Source organism: Ursus maritimus, unplaced genomic scaffold, assembly GCF_017311325.1.
Source record: "Ursus maritimus isolate PB19 unplaced genomic scaffold, ASM1731132v1 scaffold_31, whole genome shotgun sequence".
Classification (NCBI taxonomy): domain Eukaryota; kingdom Metazoa; phylum Chordata; class Mammalia; order Carnivora; family Ursidae; genus Ursus; species Ursus maritimus.
In genome coordinates, this window is record NW_024425675.1 from 6,257,773 (window position 1) to 6,281,697 (window position 23,925).

Consider the following 23,925-nt stretch of genomic DNA (forward strand, 5'->3'; position numbering starts at 1 on the left):
GAATGTTAATATGCTTGTTGTTGTCATCGCACAGATGCCTTAAGCTATCCTCATTTTTTTTTAAAGATTTTATTTATTTATTCGACAGAGAGAGAGACAGCCAGCGAGAGAGGGAACACAAGCAGGGGGAGTGGGAGAGGAAGAAGCAGGCTCATAGTGGAGGAGCCTGATGTGGGGCTCGATCCCACAACGCTGGGATCACGCCCTGAGCCGAAGGCAGATGCCCAACCGCTGTGCCACCCAGGTGCCCCAAGCTATCCTCATTTTTAAGATTCTTTTCTTTTTTTCTTTTTGTTGCTCTGTTTGGATAATTTCCACTCTCTTGTCTTCCAGGTCACTGATCTGTTATGCATCATCTCGTCTGCTTTGAATGTTTGTAGTGTATTTTTCAATATAGTTATTGTATTCTTCAGCTCTGTGAGTTTCCTACTTGGTACTTTCTTATATTTTCTCTCTTTACTGAAGTTCTCACTATGATCATCTATTCCCTCAAGTTTGGTTAGCATCCTGGCTATAAATTTGAGCTCTTTATCAGGTATATTTATCAGGGAAATTACTTATCTCCATTTTACTTAATTTTTTTTTTCTGAGATTTTATCTTGTTCCTTTATTTGGAACGATTTCTTTGCGTCCTCATTTGCTTGACTGCGTTTGTTTCTGCGTGTAATGTAAAACAGCTCTCTCTCCCTGTCTTGAAAGAGGACTTCTATGTAGGAGATGAACCTTATTCTTTAACCTTGCCCTAGTTCTTGGTTGTCTCGTAAGTTGTCTCTCCAAGTATTTCAGACTCTTGGGGTTCAGAAATGCACCCTCCGCACCCCGTGACTTGAGCCTGGTGCTCCAGGGGCATCCCCTGTGTGGGTGGTGGTGCCCGTTGCCTCTGTAGGGTCATGTGAGCAGTGCAGGTGGGGCAGGGCTGCTCAGCTGCTGGTTTGGTGGTGCCGTGTCAGCAGGCGGTGGAGGCTGGAGGAGGGCTGTTTGCCCAGGACTGTTAGGTGATTAGAGGGAGGGTGTAAAAATGACACCGTCAGTGCAGCACCAGCAAAGTAGAGGTAGCCCATAAAAATGGCATCTGCCAGAGAGTGCCGACTCTCCCTAGACAGTGCCAACAGACTCTGGCTTGGGGGACTTTTTCGCAGTTCTATTTTTGATCTGATGATCTTGCAGGGAATCAGTAAGGGAGGAGTCTGGCCTGGGGAGCTGGAGCTGGTGATCTGCATCTGTCTAGCTGGTGGTTCCATGAGACCCAGTGCTAAGCCTCCAAGTTTCTCCAGACAGAAGCCATGGCCAGGTGAGAATCAACTGTCCTTGTCTAGGACCACCTGTATCCATCCACATGTGTGTATGTGCTCGCCAGCCAGAGTCTATCCAAGTGTGTGTGCGTGCACATTGCATGCAAGCATGCGTGCCAGCCGTAGTCCAGACTGTGAGGGTCCTGTTTTGTTTTGGCACCAGGACTGGTAAAACCAGGAGGAGGCAGCTGTCGGTGCCACTGCTTTGTTCTCTGTATCTTAATAAACAGTGATTTCCTCTTTTCTTGGTATTGAGTGCTCAGTTTCTTAGAATTGTGGGGCTTGTTTAGGGGGATATGTAATTGTATTATGCCCTCCCCCAGCCAAATTCCCTTCAGTGTTTCTCAGCAGAGGTGGGGTTGGCACTGGAAAAAGAAAAATATTTGGGGCTTGGGCTTGACCCAACATCGAAGCATTGTTGGTTTCCCTGGCCCTCCAAAAGAATACTAGTAGGATGCTCTCTGGTCCTGTGATAATAAAAAATGCCCCTGCCACTCTTCCAAAGTGGCTGCAGCAGACTTTCTGAAATCAGAGGTTTACTCTCCAAATAGAATTGGATTGATTCTCAAGGCCTTTGGACCTGACTCTTCTCTTAGCCTGTGACATTTTTTCTAGGAGAGTGACTTTGAATGTCCACGCATTTGCATGATGGCTTTCCTATTTGTTGCTCCCAGCTTTATACCCCCCCCCCCCAGATAGAAACCCATCCCTGTGAATATGTGGATCTTGGGGATTTGACCTATTTTGTGACGTCATAAATCTCAGATTGGTAAAGAATGTGTCAAGACCCAAATATTTTAACTCATTCATTCATTCAATCATATTTGTTAAGAACCTACTACCGTGTTAGAGTTCTGGGATGCAGAGAAATCAATCAGGCCATCACATTCATAATATACAACTGCAAACTGAGATTCATGCTTTGAGGAAGGGAAAGAATAAGGTTAAAGGAGAATTTGTTATAAAGGAACCACCTAGACTGAGCAGTCAGAGAAGGTTTTTAGTAAAATGATGCTGGAGCAGAGACCCGAGGCTCGTGTAGAGGCTAGCTAGGTGAAGGGGCAGTCGTTGTGGCATTTGATCATTCTAGATGGAAGAAAGAGCATGCATAAAGGCCTGTTTGAGAGGATCACCGGGGCATGGGAGAAATTAGAGAAGCCTAGTGTGACTGGAGCACAGAGAGCAGGGGCTTGTGTATAGAGGCCTTGCAGGCTTGTTAGAGAATTGGTTTTTATTTTAAGAGCTTTAAACAGGGAGTACTAGGATCAGCCATGGTTTTTGGAAAGATCCTTATAGATGCAGGGTAGAATCAGGTTGGAAAAGAATCTGACTGGATCCAAAGAGGAGGCCACTACAGTCACCCAGGTAAGAGACAAAGACAGTCTGGACTAGGGGGGCAGCAGTGGGAGGGGGGAGCAGTGCGTGGATTTAGAGATATTCAGGAAACAAAATGGTTGGTTCTCGGTGATGGGTTGGTTTGGATGGTGAGAATAAAGGAAGTAAGGATGACTTCGTTTCTTGCTTGTGTCACTTGAAGAATGACTGTTGATGCCATTTACTGATGTGGAACCTCAGGAGGGATCAGGTGGGGCTGGCAGCCAGGGTTGAGGAAAAAAACATGAGTTTACTTTTGGACAATTTGGGCTTGAAGTAGCTGAGACAGTTTGAGGAGAAGTCAAATAGGGAAATGCATGGGGGGGGGGGAGGGGTGGTTGTAGGCCAGAGACCAGAGAAGATATTGCAATACTGGGCTTGCTGATCTCTGTGAACATTTATTTTGGTCATATTTGTCCTTTCTTTTTTTTTTTTCTTTCTTTCTTAAAGATTTTTTAATTTATTTATTTGACAGAGAGAGAGACAGCCAGCGAGAGAGGGAACACAAGCAGGGGGAGTGGGAGAGGAAGAAGCAGGCTCATAGTGGAGGAGCCTGATGTGGGACTCGATCCCATAACGCCGGGATCACGCCCTGAGCCGAAGGCAGATGCTTAACCTCTGTGCCACCCAGGCGCCCCATATTTGTCATTTCTTGAGGGCTGTCAGATGCTGGAGTGGCTGTCGGTGTGACAAGTAGTGAGAGGTGCTTGCGAGTCTCTCTGGCATCTCTTAAGAAAACAAAAAAGAACTTGCACTCCTCTTTAAAGATTGTATTCAAAGTAGGATTAAAATTATTATTTTGCCTTTAAACATCTGAGATATAGCATAACGTACATCATCTAAGATCTTTTAATGAGCCGGCAGAAGTAATTAATTAAGAATTCAAGTTTAAGGGGGAAAAAGTGTTTCGAAGCATTCTGACTTGTTAGGATTCCCTAAAGTGCCCTAGTGACCTTGGCAAGAAAGTTGGGGCTGGACTCTTGTGATACAAGGTGGAGGCCTATGTGTGTCTTCAGGAAGGTTCTCAGAGGCCCGTGCATGGGGTCCTTCCTTAACGAGACTGTGCTGTAGTCTCCCCCACTTCTCAGGGACTCCCGATCACTGCGAAAGTGTAGATGGCGGCGTTTTCTCCAATACCAACCATCAGTTCTCTGATTCTCCTGACACAAACGGGTATTCAACAATTTAATTCGATTCTGACACCGACTACCCAGAGGGAGGGCAAATCCTACAAGGTAAGGGCTTATTCCCTCAAGACTGCCCCACTTTAGACACCAGCCACAAGGCCTAGACTTCCCATGCTTCTGACCAACCAGCCATAAGTCAAGGATTCCCACGACAATTTGCTACAACACGTCACATAATGCAGGAACACACTTTACATACATTTTTCACTTTATGATAAAGGATAATATAAAGGATGTAAATGAATAGCCAGATGAATCAATACACAAGACGAGGTCTTGAGGACAGCAGTCTCTGCCCCTGTGGAGTGGGGGTGTGCCAACGTCCCGCCTCACAGATGTGTGTCCCAACCTGGAAGCTCCCCGAACTCCATGCTACTGGGAATTTTATGGAGCCTTCCTCACATAGACACGATTGATTATTACCTCATTCTCCAGTCCTATCCCCCTCCCCAGAGGTTGAGGGTGGGCGGCAAGGGCCCAAAGTTCCAGGCTTCTAATCAAGGTCTAACCTGGCAACCTGCCCCATCCTGAAGCTATCTAGGGCAACATCGAGAGTTGTCCGGTTAGAAAAAAAGATGCTCCAAACATCCAGGAAATTCCAAGAGATATAGGGTCTCTGTTGTCAGGAACCAGAGACAAAGACCAAAGAGTAGAACAAAAGACAATCCTATCACCTCTATCACTCAGGAAATTGCAAGGGTTTTAGGCGCTCTGTGTCAGGAACCATGTCTATGTCTCATTACACGACCGGTGGTTAGTGCACTCTGGAGGTGCTCCTTGGGTAGGGGCTACTCCTGTGGGATTTCTAGAAGCCACCCGTAGCTAGGCCTCAGCAGCAACCTCCTGTCCCCCTTCCCTGCCCTGAGCACCACCCTTACTGCCCGGCAGAGGGAGCCCATCTCTGATGCGTGAACCACCGCTGACCTTCCTGGGCTGGGGCAGAAAACCCCAAATCCAGGCAGCTGAGGACTTGCCAGCAGGGGAGAAAATGTGGGACGGGGAGGAGGCTGTGTTCCTGCCACAGGTTTGTGTCTCTGGTGTATGGTGGTCCCACAAAAATGGTAACTCTTCCATCAGAGGCATGTTTGCAACGAGAGAGAAAACTAAGGTAATGCTCACCACTCATGGAGTTTCTCATCTGTACGAACACTTACGTTATTGCTAATTCTCAAACCCTGGAGGAAGTCATCACTGTCCCTCATTTTATACATGACTACCTGGAGGTTTTTAGAGATTGGAAAACTTGCTCGGCGATCACAGTTCAGTGGCAGAGGCTGGATTCGAACCCACGTCTGTCAGGTGCCACTGTCCGTTCTATGACATTTCATGATGCCTCCAGTTTCACAAGATGAGGACAAAAGCCAGACCCAAGAGCCAATCCCTGGAGGCTGGCCAGACCCAAGCAACAGCTGGCGACTTACCCCATAAACTGAATCAGGGAAATGAGAGCCCCCAAATGCCTGATTGGGTCCAGGGTTAGCAGCGCGAGCTGCACTCAGCAAACTCCATCCACTCATCTGGCAAGATGGACATGAATTTGCTCGGCTCTTTCCAAGCTCTCCTTCTGGTGCCTCTGGGACCCTGTTTGGAAGCTTCATGAATGCAAACTTTCCAGCCGAGAGAGCCCAAGACACAGCCAGTCAGGATGGTGGCCCTCAGCGGGCCCCCGGCCCCCCATCACGTGCAGGTGTCTGGGCAGGACCTGGGTGAGAACTTGGTGGTAAGTCCATCAGCTGGCGTAGACAAGCCCTATTGCTTAATACACAAATAGCTTTCCCTCAGAGAAAGGGGTCACCCCGTGCCCTCCTGCACCCACTTCCCATACTGCCCTTCAGAGCACTTAACTCCCTTTCTTGGGCCAAGGAGACTGGTGGGGGAGGGGAGCCCCAGCTGTCCCACGGGGCAACTCTGCTCCTGTATTCAGATCCACAAATGCTTCCAACTGGCTCAAACCCCATCCTCTCTGGAAGCCTTCCTCAGCCCTCTGCCCTGCACCCTCCCCTTCCCTGCTCTGAATTCCTCTAAGGCTTCCTGGTTGCACCATTATTATTGTTTTTAAACTCCAGGGCCTTGAGCAGCTTGGGGGCAGGGGACAACGGACGAGCATTGCACTTTAAAGGACTTCCTTCCCTCCAGATTCCTTCTCAACCTCTGTGGGGGCCTTCGCAGATATCCAGCCGTCACGGCCCACGCTGTGCACATGCCATCTCGCGATTTCCTTCTGGAAATGTTGGATTCGGAGGCGCGTGTCCATGTATGGACATCGGCAGCACGCCTGTCATTTCCAAGGGCGCTGCAGAGGGCTGTCCTGTCGCCGAGCTTGGGGGTTTGCTGAGTCATTACAGGATCGCGGGCATTTGGGCGGCCTCCAGCCTGGGGCCCGTATAAATAGCATCGCAGCCTCCCAGTCACTTTTGCATTTAATCACCCGCCGCTTCAATGTGTAACTGTTTCCTGGGGATAGTCCTGCCTCCTCAGAGGTGAGGATGTGGTTTCGCCTTCTGCATCCCCCTCGCTGGCCACGGGTTGCTGGGCCCGAGGAAGAGCTTCATAACAAAACTAGCCAGCCGTTTCTCGCGCCCTCGCTGCCTGCCAGACCCCGGGGCGAGCCCTTGCCAGGCTCGAGCGGCCCTGTGTGGTCGGTGCCACGAGGCCCCTCATTTGATACATGGCGAAACCTGCACTTAAAGCCGCTGGGTCGCTTCCCCAGCACGAGGTAGCCGGTAAGAGGTGGGGCATGGATCTGACCTTGGCCACCAGACTCCACACACCCCTGCTTGGCCCGTCTCACTGAATTTATCTGGGTGATGCAGGCAGACCCCCATGCACTCCTGCCTCGTCCAGGGCTGACGTGCGGCTCGGGAAGAAACTTCCTTGAGGTTAGACCTACATAGGATCACCTGATTGGAACTTTCTCCTTCCCGCTGGAAGGCCCCCCTGTGCGTGTCTGCCCTGTGACAGCCTGCCTGGCCCATCAGGATCACAGTGGACTCGCTATGACCATCTAGTGCCTGGGTCCCCAGCCTAGTGTTCAGAACAGAAGATTCGTCCTCGGATTCCTATGAGCAGGGGACAAGGGAGGTGGGAAGGGCATGGAGTAGAGGAGAACTGCAGACGTGCCCTCTGCCTGAGAAGCTGAGGGCCAGTGCCCAGTGGCCCTGTGGTGAAGGAGAGCTGGCAGGACCATAGCCTGAGAAGAAAGGACAGAGCCCAGTCCCTTCTCTTCTGAAACTCCTGCCCAGAGTTGGCTCCGGCAGGCCTGGTCGGCTCAGAGCAGCTACAGTCCTTGACTTCGTCCTCCACTGTCACCTGCTCAGCGCCACAAAGTGGAGAAGCACACGGCCTCCGCCATGCTTGTTTCTCTGGTCAGCCAGCCCTAGTCACGTCTGTCTGTACTTTGAGAAAAGTGGCCCCGCGAAGGAGGCTCCTGTGAGATCATCAGAGATGAGAAGGCAAGCCTTTCCAACAGCTCTGGATCTGGCCGCCTGACAGGCAGGGGAAGATTAGTATCCCCATTTTACAGGTGAGACCACCAAGGTCTAGAGAGGGGAACCGATGAGCTCAGTGATGGGGTTGAGATCACACATCTCAGAAGCGACTGATGGGGCGTCGTGGATATGTGACACTGGGTTACACTCTGGATCCGCAATTATCAAACCTCCCAATTACCAAGCATCTTTTTTTTTTTTTTAAAGATCTTATTCATTTAAGAGAGAGAGCGTGTGCACGAGTTGGGGGAGGGGAGAGGGAGAAGGACAAGCAGACTCCGCTCTGAGTGGGGAGCCTGACCCAGGGCTCCATCCCAGGACCCTGAGATCATGACCAGACACTTAACCGACAGAGCCACCCAGGTGCCCCTATCAAGTGTCTTTTAAAATAGCACGATTTTTCTTTCTGATTAGAAAAAGAGTACATTCTCATTTTAGAAACCGTCAAAAAAGGAAAATCAGAACTGTCCGTAATCTCGTCGCTTCCGTATGCTACATACTCTATGTACATACATTTTACATCACTGTTCATGTACGTAACTTATTTTGAGTCTACTTCTCTCACTTACCATTCGAAACATTTCCCGAGTCATCAAAAAAATCTTTGTAGGTATGCTTTTCCTAACTACATACATTTTGACATCGTGTGAAACTTTTCTTAAATATTTCCTTGTGTAATAGTTGCTCAATTCCCATTTCCGGCTACTACAAATAATTCTGGCATTAATATTTTTTGATATCGGCTTTTTCTGCATTTTTGTGAGTTTTTAATGGTGTAGATTCCCCCGAATCTCCTCCAGGGAATTACTGATCACATGATGTGAGCACTTGGAAGGTTCTTGGTCAGTGGTCTTCACAGCTGTTGTGTTCTTTTATATACTGACCAACTGGGCCAGCTCCACACCTCCCTCTCCAGGTTAAGTGTTATCGATACAAATGTAAAAATACTTAGATGATCAAAGGCCATCAACATCCTTAGTCATGATTTTCTCTATGGCTTTCCCTCCATTGGTCACTTGAGTGATAATGACCACATGTGGGGGGAGTGTGCTATAAATCGGACTCTGTGCTAAGCACCTGATGTGCTTTGTCTTGTCTGGTCACCCCAGCACCCCTGGTCAGGCATTATTATTACCTTGGCTTTGAAGATAAGAAACTTCAGACACAGGTTAGGTGAGTGGCCCAAAGTACACAGCTATTGAGCACTAAGATCGTCTCCTGTTCCTGGCTCGTACCACCAGTCTTGAATGCCAGGGTGAGCTGGGGCCAAGTCTGGGCTGTCTGCCCTGCATGGATCCCATTCCTGGTTCTGGGTGAGGAACCCGTGACTGACTTCCCACTTGGTTGCCCCATGGCGAAGCCAAGGGATTGACCCATGTTGAGCCTGTAGGATTTAAGATCAGCAAAACATCGTTCTTTCCCTCAAAATCTTACAACTAATTGAGGAGTGAAGGTAAATACACAAATGACTGTTCTAGAGGGGTAGAATACATACGGGCCTAAAAAGAGGTAAGATTTGGGGATGTTAGGCATTCAGAGATGAGAACGACAGTGGGCCGAGGAGGCACCATGGAAGCCCTCTACAGAGTGAGGTGAATTTCCTTTGAAGAGAGGGCAAGAAGGGACCTCAAGCAGAAGCTCTGAGTGGCCTGTGGGATGGAAGGGTGTTGGAGTGGTGGGCGTTCCATGTGGCAAATGAGGGAAGGTGATTTGAAGGGTTTTGGCTGCCAAGCACAGGTGTCTGCTCTTGACATGGGTGGGCTACAGGACCACGGGTTGTGTCCCCAGCCGGGGTGGGGGGAGGGGGCTGCCAAATGCCCATGGACATGGAGGGGAGATCTGAATTCAGGTGAGAAATGAAGCCTTGAACTAGGGAGCTAGGTGTGGGAATGCAAGTCAAACAACAGATTTGAGAGTTTATACAGTGCAGTTTGAAAGACTGGGTGATGGGCCAAGAGAGTCATTCTTGATGGCCTGAATCCCTGAACCCTTCTTTCCCTGCCCATCCCCCCCAGTCCAGTAGCTGTTCCACTGAGTCTGTAACATCCCCAGGGCATCAGTCTCCTCCAGCTGTCCGGGTCCCTACCACAGCTTGTCCACCTCACTGCATTCACTCCCAACCGACTTCTCAGCTGCTACAATAGCTGTACCTTCTCCTTCTTGTGGCCAGAGGTGGGGGGACCTTGTGACTTCTTGTCTGAACCCGGACACTTTGGAAAGCGAAAAGAGGCGCTATAAATAATTACACCAGGCAAAAGGCATAAACCAGGAATGTTCTGGGCAAACCCGGACCTATGGACTCTGCAGCCGGAGGGATCATAGCAAATGTAAGTTACACCGCAGCACTCTCCTGTTCAATGGCTTCCCACAGCAATGAGAATAAAGCCTGCGTGTCTTACCCCTGACCTCGGCCCAATCTCACTCACCCTCCTCTCTCCCTCTGCCTATGCTCTGGCCACACATAATTTCTTTCAGTACCAAGGTTTTACACCTGCCAGTCCCAGTGCCTGAACACCCTAGACCTTCATGACTCCCCCCCTCCCCCCCGCACCGGCCTCCCATTCATGCCTCTTCCACATGCCCTCCTGGATGCTTCTCATGACCTTGCAGTACCAATTCCCCATCCGCAGTTGGTTCTCTAGCACGTATCACTATCTGAAAGTAAGTTACTTACAGATTTCTGTTTTAGCTCCAACTTGTAAAGATCTTGGAAGTTATCATTCCCGTTCTTACAATGAGAAAAGCTGGACACACTGAAAATTAATGACTTTTTTGTACTCAGAGAACTGAGGTTGCTGGGCCAGCCCCCACCCTGGAATCTGCAGTGTCACCGCCAAGAGCAGGAGCCACTGGCCCCATGAACTGGTAGGAACATTTTGACGAATTGCTGGAGACCAAGTGCGGACTAAGGCGAGAGCAGCAAAATTCTTGGGGGTGGCAGTCTTTCAGGAGACCCCACACTTTCTGGGCTCTAGCTCTAGGAATTCACCATGTTCTCCTGGGAAGGCCTGGGAAAGCTCCCTGGCTCTGGCCTGGGTAAAGTAAGAGCGATCCTGTGAATGTACCAGAATGTTCTCCGTAACCAAGGCCTGTCTTTGGTGGTGGTGGGGGGGAGGTAGCCCTCCCACCCCACCTGCTCTGGCCTTCCTGCCTCACCCTTCAGGAAGGCCACAGGCCGGAGGCACACACCCACTACAGGGCCGAGAGTGGATTGGAAGAGTATAGCCCCCTCCCCTTCTCTACACCAGCAGGGCTAACAGGGCTCCCTATAGGAGTGGTAATGTAATAACCATATACTGACCTCCTCTCGGAGGAGGAGTACTTAGGGAAGTCCAAAGTCAAGAGGAAAGACAAAAAGCAAACGCAAAGACACTAGAGTCTCTGGCACCTATAGCTACGGAAAACATTAGACCAATCTGCCAGCTCCTAGGCGTATTATCACAAATCCTTCCGTAAGAGGCCAATTGAGCTTGGTTCCTATTACCCGGTACAGCATCTCCTGCTTTCAAAACCAAAATCACCAGCACCACCAACACCCAAGGAAGCACGTGGTCTGAAGAGACAAGCATCAAAATGAGACCCAGCTGTAGCACAGGTGGGAAGAATGATCTGGCTGGGAATTTAAAGTGACGATGATTAACTTGCGAAGGGCTCTGCTGGAAAAAGTCGGCCCACATGCAAGAACAGCTGGGGAATGTGAGCAGAGAGATGAGGAAGCCTCAGAGGAAATGCTGGACATTGGAGAATGCCCTTAATGAGTTCATCAGTAGACTCAACATAGCTGAGTGAGGAATCAATGAGCTTGAAGATCTACCAATATAACTCCCATGGGAAAAAAAAAATCCAGAGCCTCCAAAAGCAGTGGGACAATTACAAATGATGTAACAGACGCATGATCAGAATACCAGAAGGAGAAAAGGGAGAACAGTGAGCAGAACAAATGTTTGAAATAGTAATGGCCGACAACCTCCCAAACTTAATGACACACAACGAACCACAGGTGCGGAGCTTGGTGCAATTACACTAAGTCCCTTTGCGTTGATGGTTTGTCGTGTGCCCCCCACTGGCCTGCAGGCTCCTCAAGAGCATTGGTTCTTGCTTATCTCTGTAGCTCTGGAGTCCAGACTGGGCCTGACACACAGTAGGTGGGCAGTAAACATTTACTGAATAATTGAGGGAGTCAGACTGGTTTTGAGCCTGCACACCAGCGAACTGTTTCTGTAGCTGCATAGGACTTTGATGTCTGGGTGTCTGTTTCTCAACCCTGGCATCCTTCATTTAGCTGACCAAGAAGCTTTCTGAAGAGTGACGGTAACTTCTTGGGAGGGCCAGGTCAGCCCCGCTCACCAAGTGTCCCTATAACCTGGGCGTGTGACCCAGGATCTGCTAGGTTCCCCTCGGGTCACCCCAGTTTGGGCCACCATCACCTCCTACCCAGATCACAACAGCCGCACGTCCCACCTGCCACTGAAGCTTCAGTGTCCTCCAACCCCCTTTCCACACTACAGCCAGAGTGGTCTTTATCAGTAACCTTGACCCTTCAAATATTTCAGTGGCTCCTCATCGCACTCAGGATGAAAATCCCAGCTCCTGAGCCTGGCACACAAGACAGTTCATCATTGTACCTGTGTCCCTGCTGGTCTCTCGGCTTGCTCCAGTCCCAGGACTGTCCCCTGCTCACCCTCAGCCCTTTGAAGCTATTTGCAATTCTCCGAGGTGCCCCCTCAGAGCCGTGGCACTGAGTTCTCCTGTGTCCTCCTTCCCATCCCACCCCCCGCACCCGGTTAACTCAGTCAGCCTTCTGGCTTCGGTGGCACGCCATTTCCTGGAGAAGCCCTGTGTCCCCACACCCCAGGCTGAGCCCAGTGCCCCTCCTGGGTGCTGGCCCTTGTTGTCACATAGTATTTTAGCTGTTTCCTCGTGTCTTTGTCCCGCTGGATTGTAAGCTCCCCAAGGAAGTAATGATTATCCAAACCTTGAAAATGAAGCGCAAAGATGGCTTGCTCTCTACCGGCGGTCAGGCCATCACCCAGTGAGCCCGCCTGCCGCGTGGGCTCTCAGGGCAGCGCCATCTTGTCTGATCACAGCTTGCTATTGATTAGGGCCCAGACTCTAACGTTACATGTTAGCTATAGGAAATGGATACATTGCGAACTATTTTTGTCCACTAGAGGTGCAGATGATTTCTGACTGGTACACAAGAGGCATCGCCAATGTCAACAGTTTTATTACCTGGTGGGACAGGACCCCGTTTTGAAATCTGATTCCCTTACTCCTTTCCCCACTGTCTCCCCTCTCTGCATGGACAGGAACAGACATGTGTCTGCGTATATGTATATTTTTTTCTCCTAGCCTTTCCTGAACTAATGTTCCCATCTTGTCGGGTGGTTCCATCATTAACCATTTAATGATTTCAGTTAAGTCTCTGGCATGTCCGTGGCGGCCCGCCACTCAGCCACCTTCAGAGAGAGGTAGGGTGCGGATTGCGGGCAGCCGGCAGCTTCCAGGTTCGGCGCCTTCCGGGTTCTCCTCCGCCTTCGGGCCATGATCGGTCTGGTCAGTGACCCAGCCCAGGGGTGCCTGGGGCCTGGCCATTCCTGCCCATGTCCTGAAAGAGTAGCCTTGGCTCCAGGGCTGCCCACGGGCTGGCACTGTCTCTCAGGCTGAAGCTCACTCTCCACGTCCTCCCCCCATCCTCCCTCCCAGGTGTGGGGCCTCTACCACCATCGGGAGGCTCCCTCTGCCTCCTCCTGCTCCCTCTCTTTCCGTGTCCCCAATAAATGTTCCTCCCAGTACATGTCTTACATGTCTCACCCTGTCTTGGTGCCTGCTTCCTGGAGGCCCCTGAATGTCACCTGTGTCCACCATGTACCTGGATGAGGATTTTGTTTTTAGTTTTCTGAAAATTGCGCTTTGCCAGTAAGGCCAAGGCCATCATTTGTACCATTTCAACGTGCGTGTCTGGGATAACATTTATACCGGCAGCAGGGGCTCAGTACATATGTGCAGAACGAATGCATGCGGAAAATTAGAAAAGGATTTTGCTTTTAGAAGCTTGCATGCCCAAGTAGAACAGCACTGTCTTGGTGGCCCGGGAGCCCTGATCCAAAAGTGAACTGGGTCATGTTGCTTAAAGCAACTGGAAATGCCTCTGAGTCACCTTCACTCTCAGCTGGTTTGGTGTCTTTCCTTTGAAAGTGCCCGCGTCTCCCACGTGACCTAATTCCTCCGCACAGAGCCCCTGCCAGGGCAGCAAAGGGGAAGGCGTGTGACCCGCAGGATGTGGGGGAAATGCCCTGAGTAGGACAGAGAAGGGGACATGCCAGGACAGAGAGGAGCTCAGGGCTCAGAAGCGAGGTGGGCCCCGTGAGCGCGTGGGCCAAGCGTGTGGCGGTCACAGGCAGCAGGCCGAGTGGGACGGGAGCCTGTCTCCGCAGGGCCCCGGAAGACAAGATGGAAATGGAGAGCTACTTTGAAAATTCTTTCTCATCGTCCTGACAGGCGCAGAATCTACGAAAACCTGTATTTAAAATCATTTTTCTGATCATGCTATTTTCTTAGGTTGTTNNGCAGGTTGGATAGATGATTACAAATCATCCCCCCGCAGTAGCTAATTAAATATTTGATAGATAGGATTTAGCACTTTTCATCTGCAGAGAGCTTTCCTGACATTAACTACTGGAGTCTAAGGAAGGTATCACCGTCATTCTGTAGATGAGAAAACTGGAAAAGGGAAGACATTCAGAGAAATTCAAAAAGAAAAGTGCGTGCAGGGGAGGGACCCTTAGCCCAAGACTATCCTGGCCCACAGAAGCCCCGGGCTTTGGGAAGTTTCATTTGTGCGATTTCTCACTGCTTGTATTCCTGCAATGCTGGCCTCCCTGGATTTGCTTCTAGAAACATTCCTGGAGCCCCAGACTGGGACAGATTGAAAGGAGACAGGATGGAAACTCCTCTCCCAGGGTCACTGGATTCAAGTTCTTTGTGCTGGAAGCACATCGGCGAGTGAAGGTGGGGTCCCTCAGGGTCAGCTATTGTCTTGGGGCGAAGGCAGGACTTATCTCACCCCAGAGCCTAAGACCCGGCGCTGGCTGCAGATATGAGGACCCAGGTGAAAGGTGCCAGGGGCGCTTCTGGGGCTCCTCTGCTTCTGCTGATGAGCAACAGCGCCACCTGCTGGTGATACAGCTCGTCCCTTAGCCCCGCGGACTGTGGGCCGGTGGCCAGCAGCTTTCATCTGTAATTTCCCCATTTCCTGCCCTGGCCAGTCCCAGCTCCGAGTTCTGGCTTCTTCAGCTGGAGGAATGCAGCTGACAGCTTATTTCAGAACCAATATAAATCTGTCAAAGGACCATTTGGATAAAAACAGCAAACATCTCACCCTGGAGGAAAATTAGTGTTAATGAAGAAATTTAAGTCTTGATTGACTAGTTCTGGGGAATGAGATCTTAGCTATCCTCGTGGAAGCCAAAGACTTCCTGCCTGGGAGGGCCTGGGGGGAAACGCTCCACCCGGGATGGGTTCCGGGGGACTTGTTTAGAAGCTGTGTTTGTGTAGTAAGCACTGTTTTCCCTGAGGCGGTGTGCTGGCTTGAGAGTGGCACAGGGAAAAGAAGGAGCTGACGGGGATCCAGGGGTTGGCGCAGTCTCGAAGCATAGCTTTAGGAGGTCCCCACATCTGGTCACCCTGAATTACTTTCCAGGCCTACACATCTTTTCTCCTGGAGTGCAGGGTGATTGGGCTTCTCCTTTCCCGCCCTGCTGCCCAGCGGGACATTGGACAAGAATCACTGGCTGGGATCACCCTCAGGAAGCCTGTCCGCACAGAAGCCCAGACCAGGGGCCCGGGGCCGTCAGAACTCCAGACCACGTGAGGCAAAACCCTTCTGCTGCGGGAGTCAGAGCAAGAGGGCGCCAGTCTCTGTCCCACCGCTGGGGAACCAGCGAGGAAGTCGGGGCCTCCCTTGCTCCATCCAGCAACTCGAGGGGAGTTTCCTGACAGTTCTTTGAGGCTTTGGAGCCCTGCACACAGAGGCCTGCCTGGAACTGAAGGGCCCACCTGCATGGCCCTTGAGGACAGCTGGCCCATTTCTCTCCCTGTGACACTAGCTAGGGTCCTACTGAGGATGAAATTAAAACTGTCAGTGACGCAGCTTTCGATTTCTGAGATGTGTTTGGAGTCCTGTGAAGGAGGGCCGTGCTGGGCAGGGGCCGAGCCGCGTAATGCCGCGTCACCAGCGGCGTTCCTTCGCAGGCCATGGTCCCCCAGTTCCTGCTGGGGGAGTCCTGGCCCCAGCCCGAGCCCCCGGGAGCCTGAATGTCGAGGTTGCGCAGGCCTCGGTGGGTTCCCCACTTGATGTCTCTAGTGAACTGTCAGCATCAGGTGGTCCGGCTGGCACGGGCAAACCTTTTCAACGCGGCAACTCTTCTCTGGTATAGAAGCGGCCCGTGGCAGGACGGTGCTTTGCACACATTCTGTGATTCTGCGCGGCGTCCGGAAGGGCAGGGCCTGCTCCATCCAGCCCATTTTACCGGGTGACTGACGCTGCGGCACAGGGAGGTTAAGGAACTCGTTCAAGCTCAACGGCTGGAAGTGGCAGGGCTGGGGTTGCAAGTCTGAGAGGCCCTAGAGCTGTGCTCCTCCGGCTGCGTCACTGGTCCTCCCTCCCTGTGTTGTTGTGTTTGTGGCACCAGCAGCGCCTCCAGTTCTTAGCTTCCAATGGAAATGGCAATGGGGAGTAGGGAGCAGGTGGGCAAACTGAGGCACTTTCTATCAGTGCCTTTGGGACAGAGATGGTGAGAACGGGCAGCTGCTTTCTTCTGGCCGTGTGGAGGCAGCAGGGCGCAGTGGGACCCGAGGCAGAGTCAAATCCGGCTTCTACCATTTCCCAGCAACGGGAGGACGGGATGGAACCGGGCTTCCGAGTTACTCAACTGTACCATGGGGATAATGAGCACCTCATGGGGCCGCTTCCCAGGCTGGGATGAAATCATCTGGTACAAGACTCAGCATGTGATGACTTCCCCAAGTGCCTCCTAATGGAAGAGATGATAATGGGCTTTTTCACTGGTCTTGATTATTCAGCAATCATCGGACAGAGATGGAGCACAGACAACCTCATCTGGGTCTGGGGCCGCCTCTGCTATAGCTCGGGCTTCCATCTCAGCCGAACCACTGACGTTTTCCAGGCCTCAGTCTTTTATCTACAATATGCCCAATCAGTATTTGAAAAGGACCAAGTCAAGTGTTACTGTATTTTATTTTAATGTTGCTCTAAAAATTATATAGTTGGTTTTCTAGTAGCAATTTTATGATTGTTGGAAGGTGCCTAGAAGTCATGCATATGTTGATAAAGAATTGGTTTTAATGGAATAAAAGTTGGTGGATCTCAAAGCCAAAAAAAAAAAAAAAGACCAACATTTAAAAAGTGTTTACATTTAACACTAAAATAGCAATGTAAGTGCAAGATTCAGAAACTTAAATATTCTCAATGCAACAGAATAATTTCTTGTCTTCTTGAGTAGCTTCTAAGATTAAAGCAACAGCAGGGCTACTGCACGGTCATAGGCTATCTGGAAAGGATGGCACTCTTGTGTAGAAACCCTAGGCCAGCATGTCCCACATGCTGTACTGTCTGCCAGACATTTCAGAAATATCTTTATAAGAAGACCAGACTGGAAGGGGATTTAATGGAGTCAACACCTTTAATTACATGACCATAAAGGTACAAGATAGAAGTGCTAGCACACGGTATAAGATAAGACGGTAAAGTGAGACCAGTGAGCCCTGGAAAGAAACACACCAGGTCACTGTGAGAATGGGATGCTGCCCACTCAGCCTAATGTCTCCTAGAGACCAGAGGCATCAGTCCCAGGAGGTGTGGCCGGATCATCCTCACACCTGAACATGTCCTTTGCCCTGGGTCAATCAGCCTGTTCATTTCCAACTTCATTCTCCCTAACTGTCCGTCACTTCAGCAGTGAGGCCCTGTTATACCCCCATCCTGCCTGTGCCATAGCGGGGAGACTTGTGTGCCCTCGCTCTCTCTCTCTCCCTTTCTAAATCTTCCCCTTTGGAGCTGCTGCCGGATGGGTTGATGCCCAGCTGTAGTGAGAACTCCTACCTGCCCTTCCAAGTCTACCCCATGGGACTTCCTCCATGACGCTACCCTGATTCCTCCCCTCCTGCTTCCCTCCAAAGGGAAGATTGAGGGTGCACTCTGTCTTAGTTCCCTAGGGTGGCTGTGACAGAGCACCGCTGGGTGGCTTAAACAGCAGAAACTTAGTGTCTCACAGTTCGGGATGCTAGGAGTCTGAAATCAAGGTGTCAGCACCTTGGCTTGGTTTCTTCTGATACTGCTCTCCTCGGCTTATGGGTGGCTGTCTTCTCTCTACCTCTGTGTCCAAATTTCCTCTTCATATAAGGACACCAGTCATTTCGGCTCAGGGGCCACCCCAATATCATTTAACTTGATCACTTGTAGACTATCTCCCAAGAAGGTCACATTCTGAAGTTCTGGGAGTTAGGACTCCACATAGCTTTCTTTTGAGGGGGGAAGGGTGCACAGTTCAACCCCTAGCAGACTCCCACTGCATCATTATTGATACTTTCTGTGAGTTATCATCATTCTCTCCTTCTCTGGAAGGCTCCTTGTGGGATCTGAGCCTTGATATAGCTCATGTTTATATTCTCTGCTGAGCCTTACCCGGTGCACACACTCCATAAATACTTGAGTGAATGAGCAGTAAATACATGTGCTCCTGAGCGAGTATGGACCGCGGCCACTAATGACAGGTCTGCGGTATACAACGTGTGATCCTAGAAACACACGGCAGTGGATGATGGGGCTGCCCTGGCAGTCAGCTCTGACCTGTGCGAAGACCCTCACCAACGAGAAACAATGCTTTCCCCTGGGGGCCTGAAATGGCAAATGATGCTCCAAGCTCACTCTGTGCTTCCTGATTCAAAAACCAGAATGGCCTCCTGCAGGAAGCACATGCATGCAGAGGAGCCCCAGCAGGTGCAGACGGAGGAAGCAAGGGAAGGCAGCAGGACGCGAGGCAGGGTGCCTGTTTTATAATCTCCCCCGAGGATGGGCTCAGACACTCACCATGTCGAACAGTTCCCTATGCATTGTTTCGTTGCTTGCTTTTTCCCTTTTTTCTTTTTTTCAATATATGGAGAAACGACTCATCAAAAAGTAGCGGTTGGGCTTGTCTGTCACTCCTGTCCCCTTCTCTTTTTCTTTGTTTCCACATAGGCATAAGTCTCCTTGTTCAGCGGTGGTTCGATATTTCCTTACCTTTACGGAGATAACACGTTCCGTCTGAACCATTTCAGAGTGGGTGCTAACACGGTGTTCAGACGGCAAAGCGGGGCTTAACAATTCAGCGAGATTGAATAACAGGCAATTTATGTCAATTTCCGGATAATACCAAGTCAGTTCCAATCTATCCCTTAAGAGACTTGCAGAGCTCGACGGCATTTGGTGTCAAGCACGTTTCCCAGGAGCGGCGAGGCTGTGAAGCGCTCTGGGGCTGAGGTGTCGTGGACCTGCCTTCGCTTCTGCTCCTGTCGCCTTGTTTTCAACCTCAGCATGACGGAAAAGCTCAGTAGGGGACCATTTATTAGAAATGAGGGATGCTGGTCTGTTCATCTTTCTTCCCTGCTAATCCTCAGGGATCAACGTCACGCACTGGGCATTCGAATGGTGAGCCTGGGGGTATTTCCATATAAGCTCCGCACTGGGCGGCACATCCCAGGGGTGCGTATGGGAACAGAAAGCCTCCAATCCCCTTGCAAATCCATCTTTCTGATCTGACTCTTGGGGTACCTCTGTTGCATAGTCCGAAGCAGCCTGACCTTCCTACTCTGGTGCGGAAAGAGCAAATACTTGCAATGCAACGCATTTATTCTTTAGAAGTAAGGTAGGGATTTTTCTTTGGGTCAAATGCCATACCAATATATTCAATTTTCCATGATTTGCATTTGAATCATAACGTTGATCTGTGACTTGCTATTGTCCCCTTGACCCTTCCTAGTCATTCACTAGTCATCGCTGTTCAGCAAGGCTTTGTACAGAGGCCTGTTTGGACGCTTTTGGCCCTTACTCGACTGGAGATCAATCCCTAGATCCTTTCTCTGGACCCTAGCTTTACGCTGCCCATCCTAGGCAAGGAATGGGGAATGCTTGTGGGGTGGGGGGCTGGTGGGGCTTGGTTTAGGCCTTTACACTGTGACCCAGGTGGCCTCAGCCTCATACAGGCTCAGACAAACATCCAAGAACCAGAAAATTATGATGGTGGAGAACAAATGTACTTTTTTTAAGAAAAAAGTATGAGCATACATCTGTTAATAGATGCAAAGAAAAATCTAGAAGAATATAAACCAAATTATTCAAGTACTTGGATTTGAGAAGTGGTGAGGAAGACACTCTCCTTGACGGAACTTCTCTGAGCCCAACTAGGTCCTGTCCCTGGGTGTGTCCTCCAAGAGCACAATTTTAGCACAAATCCTGTCAGGTAGGTTTAGTCAGATCCCCTACCCTCTCGCTATCCCATCAGCCCCAGTATCTGACGGGGTCCATCATTCTCCACCACCCCCTGGTGATGTCTGGTCACCCTGGCCTGGCTTCGGCAAGAATCCCGTTAGGTCAGCGTAGCCAGAATTCCCCCTTACCCTCATGTTTGCTCTTAGTAATTTTCTCTCCACTGACTTTGGCTATAAATTCCCACTCTTCCTTGTATTTGGAGTTGAGCCTAATCTCTCTCCCCTACGCCATGATCCCTATACCTATTGTGATGGTCCCGAATAGTGTGCCTTACTGCCTTAACAAGTGGCATGAGTAATTATTCAGCAGTGGGGACATCTATGATTTTCAATTCCTAAATTAGATATTATGTTTGCAACCCGTTATTTGCATCATGTTATCATGTTTGCATTTTTCACAGAGGTCAAGTGTTAGTATTTTTTAAAACAGCTTTCTCGACCTATATACGGCATAAAACCCACCTACGTAAGGTGTATAGTAAGTCCTAGGACTTTAATAGACCTGTGCGACCATCCCTTCACCTCCATCTCTATCCCCAACCACCACTAATCTTCTTTCTGAATGGATTTTCTGAAATTTCCCATACATGGAATTAAGCAACAGGTGGCCTTTGGTACCGGCTTCTTTGGCTTGATAATGAGGTTTACTCACGTGGTAGGGGGTATCAGTAGTTTGTTCTCCGCGGGGCTCGAGAATATTCCGTTGTATGGACGCACTGCATTTTGCGTATCCATTTCTAGTCAGGGGACAAGTGGGTGGTTTGCGGGTTTGTGCTATTATGAATAATGCTGCCATGAACATTCGTGTGCAAGTCTCCGTGTGGATACAAGTGTTACTTTTATAATCAGAAAAAAAATGACAAAAGACCAACACGGATATGGATTTTCAAGCTGTTTCTGGAATATATCTTCTTTTAGCAAAATGGGAGCTCTATAAGTGGGATCAAGGTTTTACGATAAGGAGGGAAAGACGTGGGTCCCTGAGCCAGATTTCCCTGAGCCTGACCTGTGCACGACCCCAGAGGAACAGGGACAATGGTTTCTCTCCTCCGGAACCTGATGGTATTTGCACAGTTCCTCCATCGCCTCCGAACACATGTGACATGGCATGAGTCCCACTGCAGCTCTGATGTCAATCCCAACCCAAACAGCATTCCCCTCTTCCGAAGTCCTTTGGCTCAAAAGCAGCAAATTAAGGCCGCTACGGGCACTGCTGTGTTTAATACACGTTCCCCAGGTGTGCTTTTGGAGCAGCTCCAGAGAAAGGCCCGGAACACGGGCACAACCTAACCGGCTGAATTGTTCAGATTCAGCAATTCCAGTTTTTAGGCTGGGTCCTTTCCCCCGTGTGCAAAGTTCAAAAGTTGCAGCTGTGAAGGGAAGAGCATCAGAAAAACCTAGGCAGAGAGGATCCAGTTCTGTAAGCAGGAAAGTGACGCAGGAAATGACTGGGAGGAAAAGAGGCAAACGGGAAGTCGGTAGGTATATGAGGTGGGCACCCACTTGCGGAGAGGAGGCAGGAAGCCGACGGCCGGCACCTTATCTACACCGCTGGCGACGCCGATCTTATCTATGGCTTCAGCAGACTGTCCACTGAAGCGCTCCCAGCAACCCGAGCTCCCGTCTGTGAACGCAGGGATCTGGGTGACTTTGAACGGTCACCCCGCCTCTGTCCTTTGGAAACTCCCCTGGTTGCCCTGCAGGCTCTGAGCTCCCCGCTCCTCTTTGCATTCTGTCTGTGGGACACATCCTCTGAAGGCCCCTGTCTCCTTTCCCCTCTACATTTATTTCTTTGGAAGGTTCTATTCATTCTGGTTTCATCTGTACTTTTGAGGTGCGTGACTACGCTCCCTTACCTCAATGCCGATGCTTTTCCACTTCAGCTGCTGTGTAATTTCAACAGCAGCAGAAATCAGCACTTGACGATACCCAAAGAGCTTCTGCCTGATCCTCAGCGAGAATCAGTCCTAGGATGTGGGCAGGATAGCTAGAATGGACTCCTTTTTTTCCAAACTGAGGCAATCAAGGTGGGAAAGTTCAGTGATTGCCTGGTATCCCAGAGTCTCAAGGCGGTGGAGCGGTGGGGCCAGGAGCGGGCAACAGGGTGCTGACCCGGGTGCAGTCCCAGGGTTGGGGCACACAAGCAACTTTAAGTCATAATCTGATGTGTTAAACTGAGACCAAAATGGGGGTGGCTGGGTGGGACAGGTGCAGCAACAACTCACAGCAGGTCTGTGGGATTCATTCGAAACTACAGATGTGGGATTTTATGAATATAGGCGCCTGTGAGGAGCTTTCTCATTTTTTTAGATTTTCTAAATGCTTATATAGTCAATATTCTTAGAGACACTGAGATCCTAAATCTGAAATGCAGAAATAGTTTTAGGGGAAAAAGCTCTGTTGCGTGATGATTTGCAAAAATATGTCTTCAATATTGTGAAGTCTGGGAATACTCAGAACTAATGTCAGGGGTCCAATGTCTATTCAGTTATACGACCCTACATAAAATCTTGCCCTAAACTAAAAGTTATAGCAGTTAACATTTGATGGCAAAATACTGATACTAGGTTACCGTTTACAAGAAAACCCCATATTTTTTCAGAAAGGAACATGCTGGGGATCCAGTGTGAATCAATCAATTATTGTGTTTATTCTTGAAGCTTTTATTTCGGAGCCCTGTATCGCAAAATGACATGTTTCACGTTTACAACAGGTATTAGAAATTTGAGATGTTTTGTTTTTTTAATTTCTATTTTAGAGTAAAATTGGAGATAATGTTCCAAACCATCAAAAAATGCAGAGCAAACTCTTCTGTATATAAACTGTACATAAAAACAAGGCACTATACATTTCGGGGAGATATGAAGGTAGGAAGGTGGTTTCCCACAGAGTCTGCGGAGCCCATGCCGGAAGTACAAGTTCATTGGTTCGTTTTAGCACCGGAAGCAGCACTGAGAGCAAGTCAGACCTAATGCTGAAGGAGACGCTTCTGGATGCGTGAGAAGGTACGCAGGGGTGCCAGGGCTAATCTCACAGAAGCAACTCCGTCTACCTTTTAATATTATTTTGACACCCAAAGAAAAACAAATCTTAAAAGTGAATGAATACATATTGCTTTGTTAAATACATATTTGATTTATATGGTGTTTATATAAATATATATTTTTTAGAACCCACAAACTATCAAAATAACACTTTATAAAGAGAATTGCTTCCAAAAAAGGTGGGCCGCGCGGAGCTGGACCGGGCGGGCAGCGCGGGAGCCGCTGTGCAAGTGCACGTAGAGGCGCCTTTATTAACATTACCTGCTGAATCGTGGAAAGAGTTTCCAAAGGGTTCGCTGAAACATTTACAAAATACACAAATCTGGGACAAGCAGTAGAGCTAATAACCTCCGGGTTTGGAAAACTCTGATTAAAAAAATCCTTTTTTTTTTTTTAAATACCAGTCCAAAAAAAAAAAAAATACCCATTTCCCTGGTCCAATGGTATCGAAAGTGACGACAGAGGTTCCTCCAGCATCTCTCCGCTCAGAACAGACCTTTTGCTTTCTTCAGGTTCACCTGCTTCCAGGCGGGAAGCGCATTGTATTCGTCTCTCGTCATGTCGAGGGCAAACTGCAGAATTGGGAGAGACGCCCCGCGGGTGAGTACAAGGACTCCCACCCGAGCCACGCGTGTTGCCTAAACGCTATCGCACACGAGGACATGCTTACCTCGAAGTCTTCATCCGTGAGATAAATCTCAAGTTTCAGAGGATCAACCCCCTCGGGCAGTGGCCGGGCTAGCAGATCGGCCAGTGGGTAAATGGTTTTACAGAGCTTGGCTAAGACATCTTCCACAAGGGTGATCTGATTTGAAACCTCCGTGTCCTAGAGGAGAGGAGCGAGCAGAGAGAAGCTCACGCCCTGCACCTGCGCAAACGCTCTGCCGCGCCTGCACACGCGCGGCCCTACCCTCCGCTCTGCGCCGCACACGCACGGCCCTACCGTCCGCCCTGCGCCGCACGCGCGCGGCCCTACCCTCCGCTCTGCGCC

General features: G+C 49.8%; 1 protein-coding gene and 1 long non-coding RNA gene across 2 annotated transcripts in view; one reads left to right on the plus strand and one right to left on the minus strand.

Annotated features, from left to right (window-relative positions):
- Positions 1-225: 225 nt before the first annotated feature.
- On the plus strand, positions 226-1,543 carry LOC121106334. Its single transcript, XR_005838966.1, has 2 exons — positions 226-995; positions 1,168-1,543. It is a non-coding gene; the product is annotated as an uncharacterized LOC121106334 (long non-coding RNA).
- Positions 1,544-22,517: 20,974 nt separating this feature from the next.
- Positions 22,518-23,925, minus strand: part of SVIL (supervillin) — a 140,446-nt gene continuing 139,038 nt past the window's right edge. The window contains exons 37-38 of the mRNA XM_040645287.1: positions 23,605-23,760; positions 22,518-23,506 (exon numbers count right to left, since the gene is read on the minus strand). Of these exons, the coding sequence (XP_040501221.1) occupies positions 23,420-23,506; positions 23,605-23,760 (243 nt within the window). The 3' untranslated portion in view covers positions 22,518-23,419. The remainder of the gene's footprint in view (positions 23,507-23,604; positions 23,761-23,925) is intronic.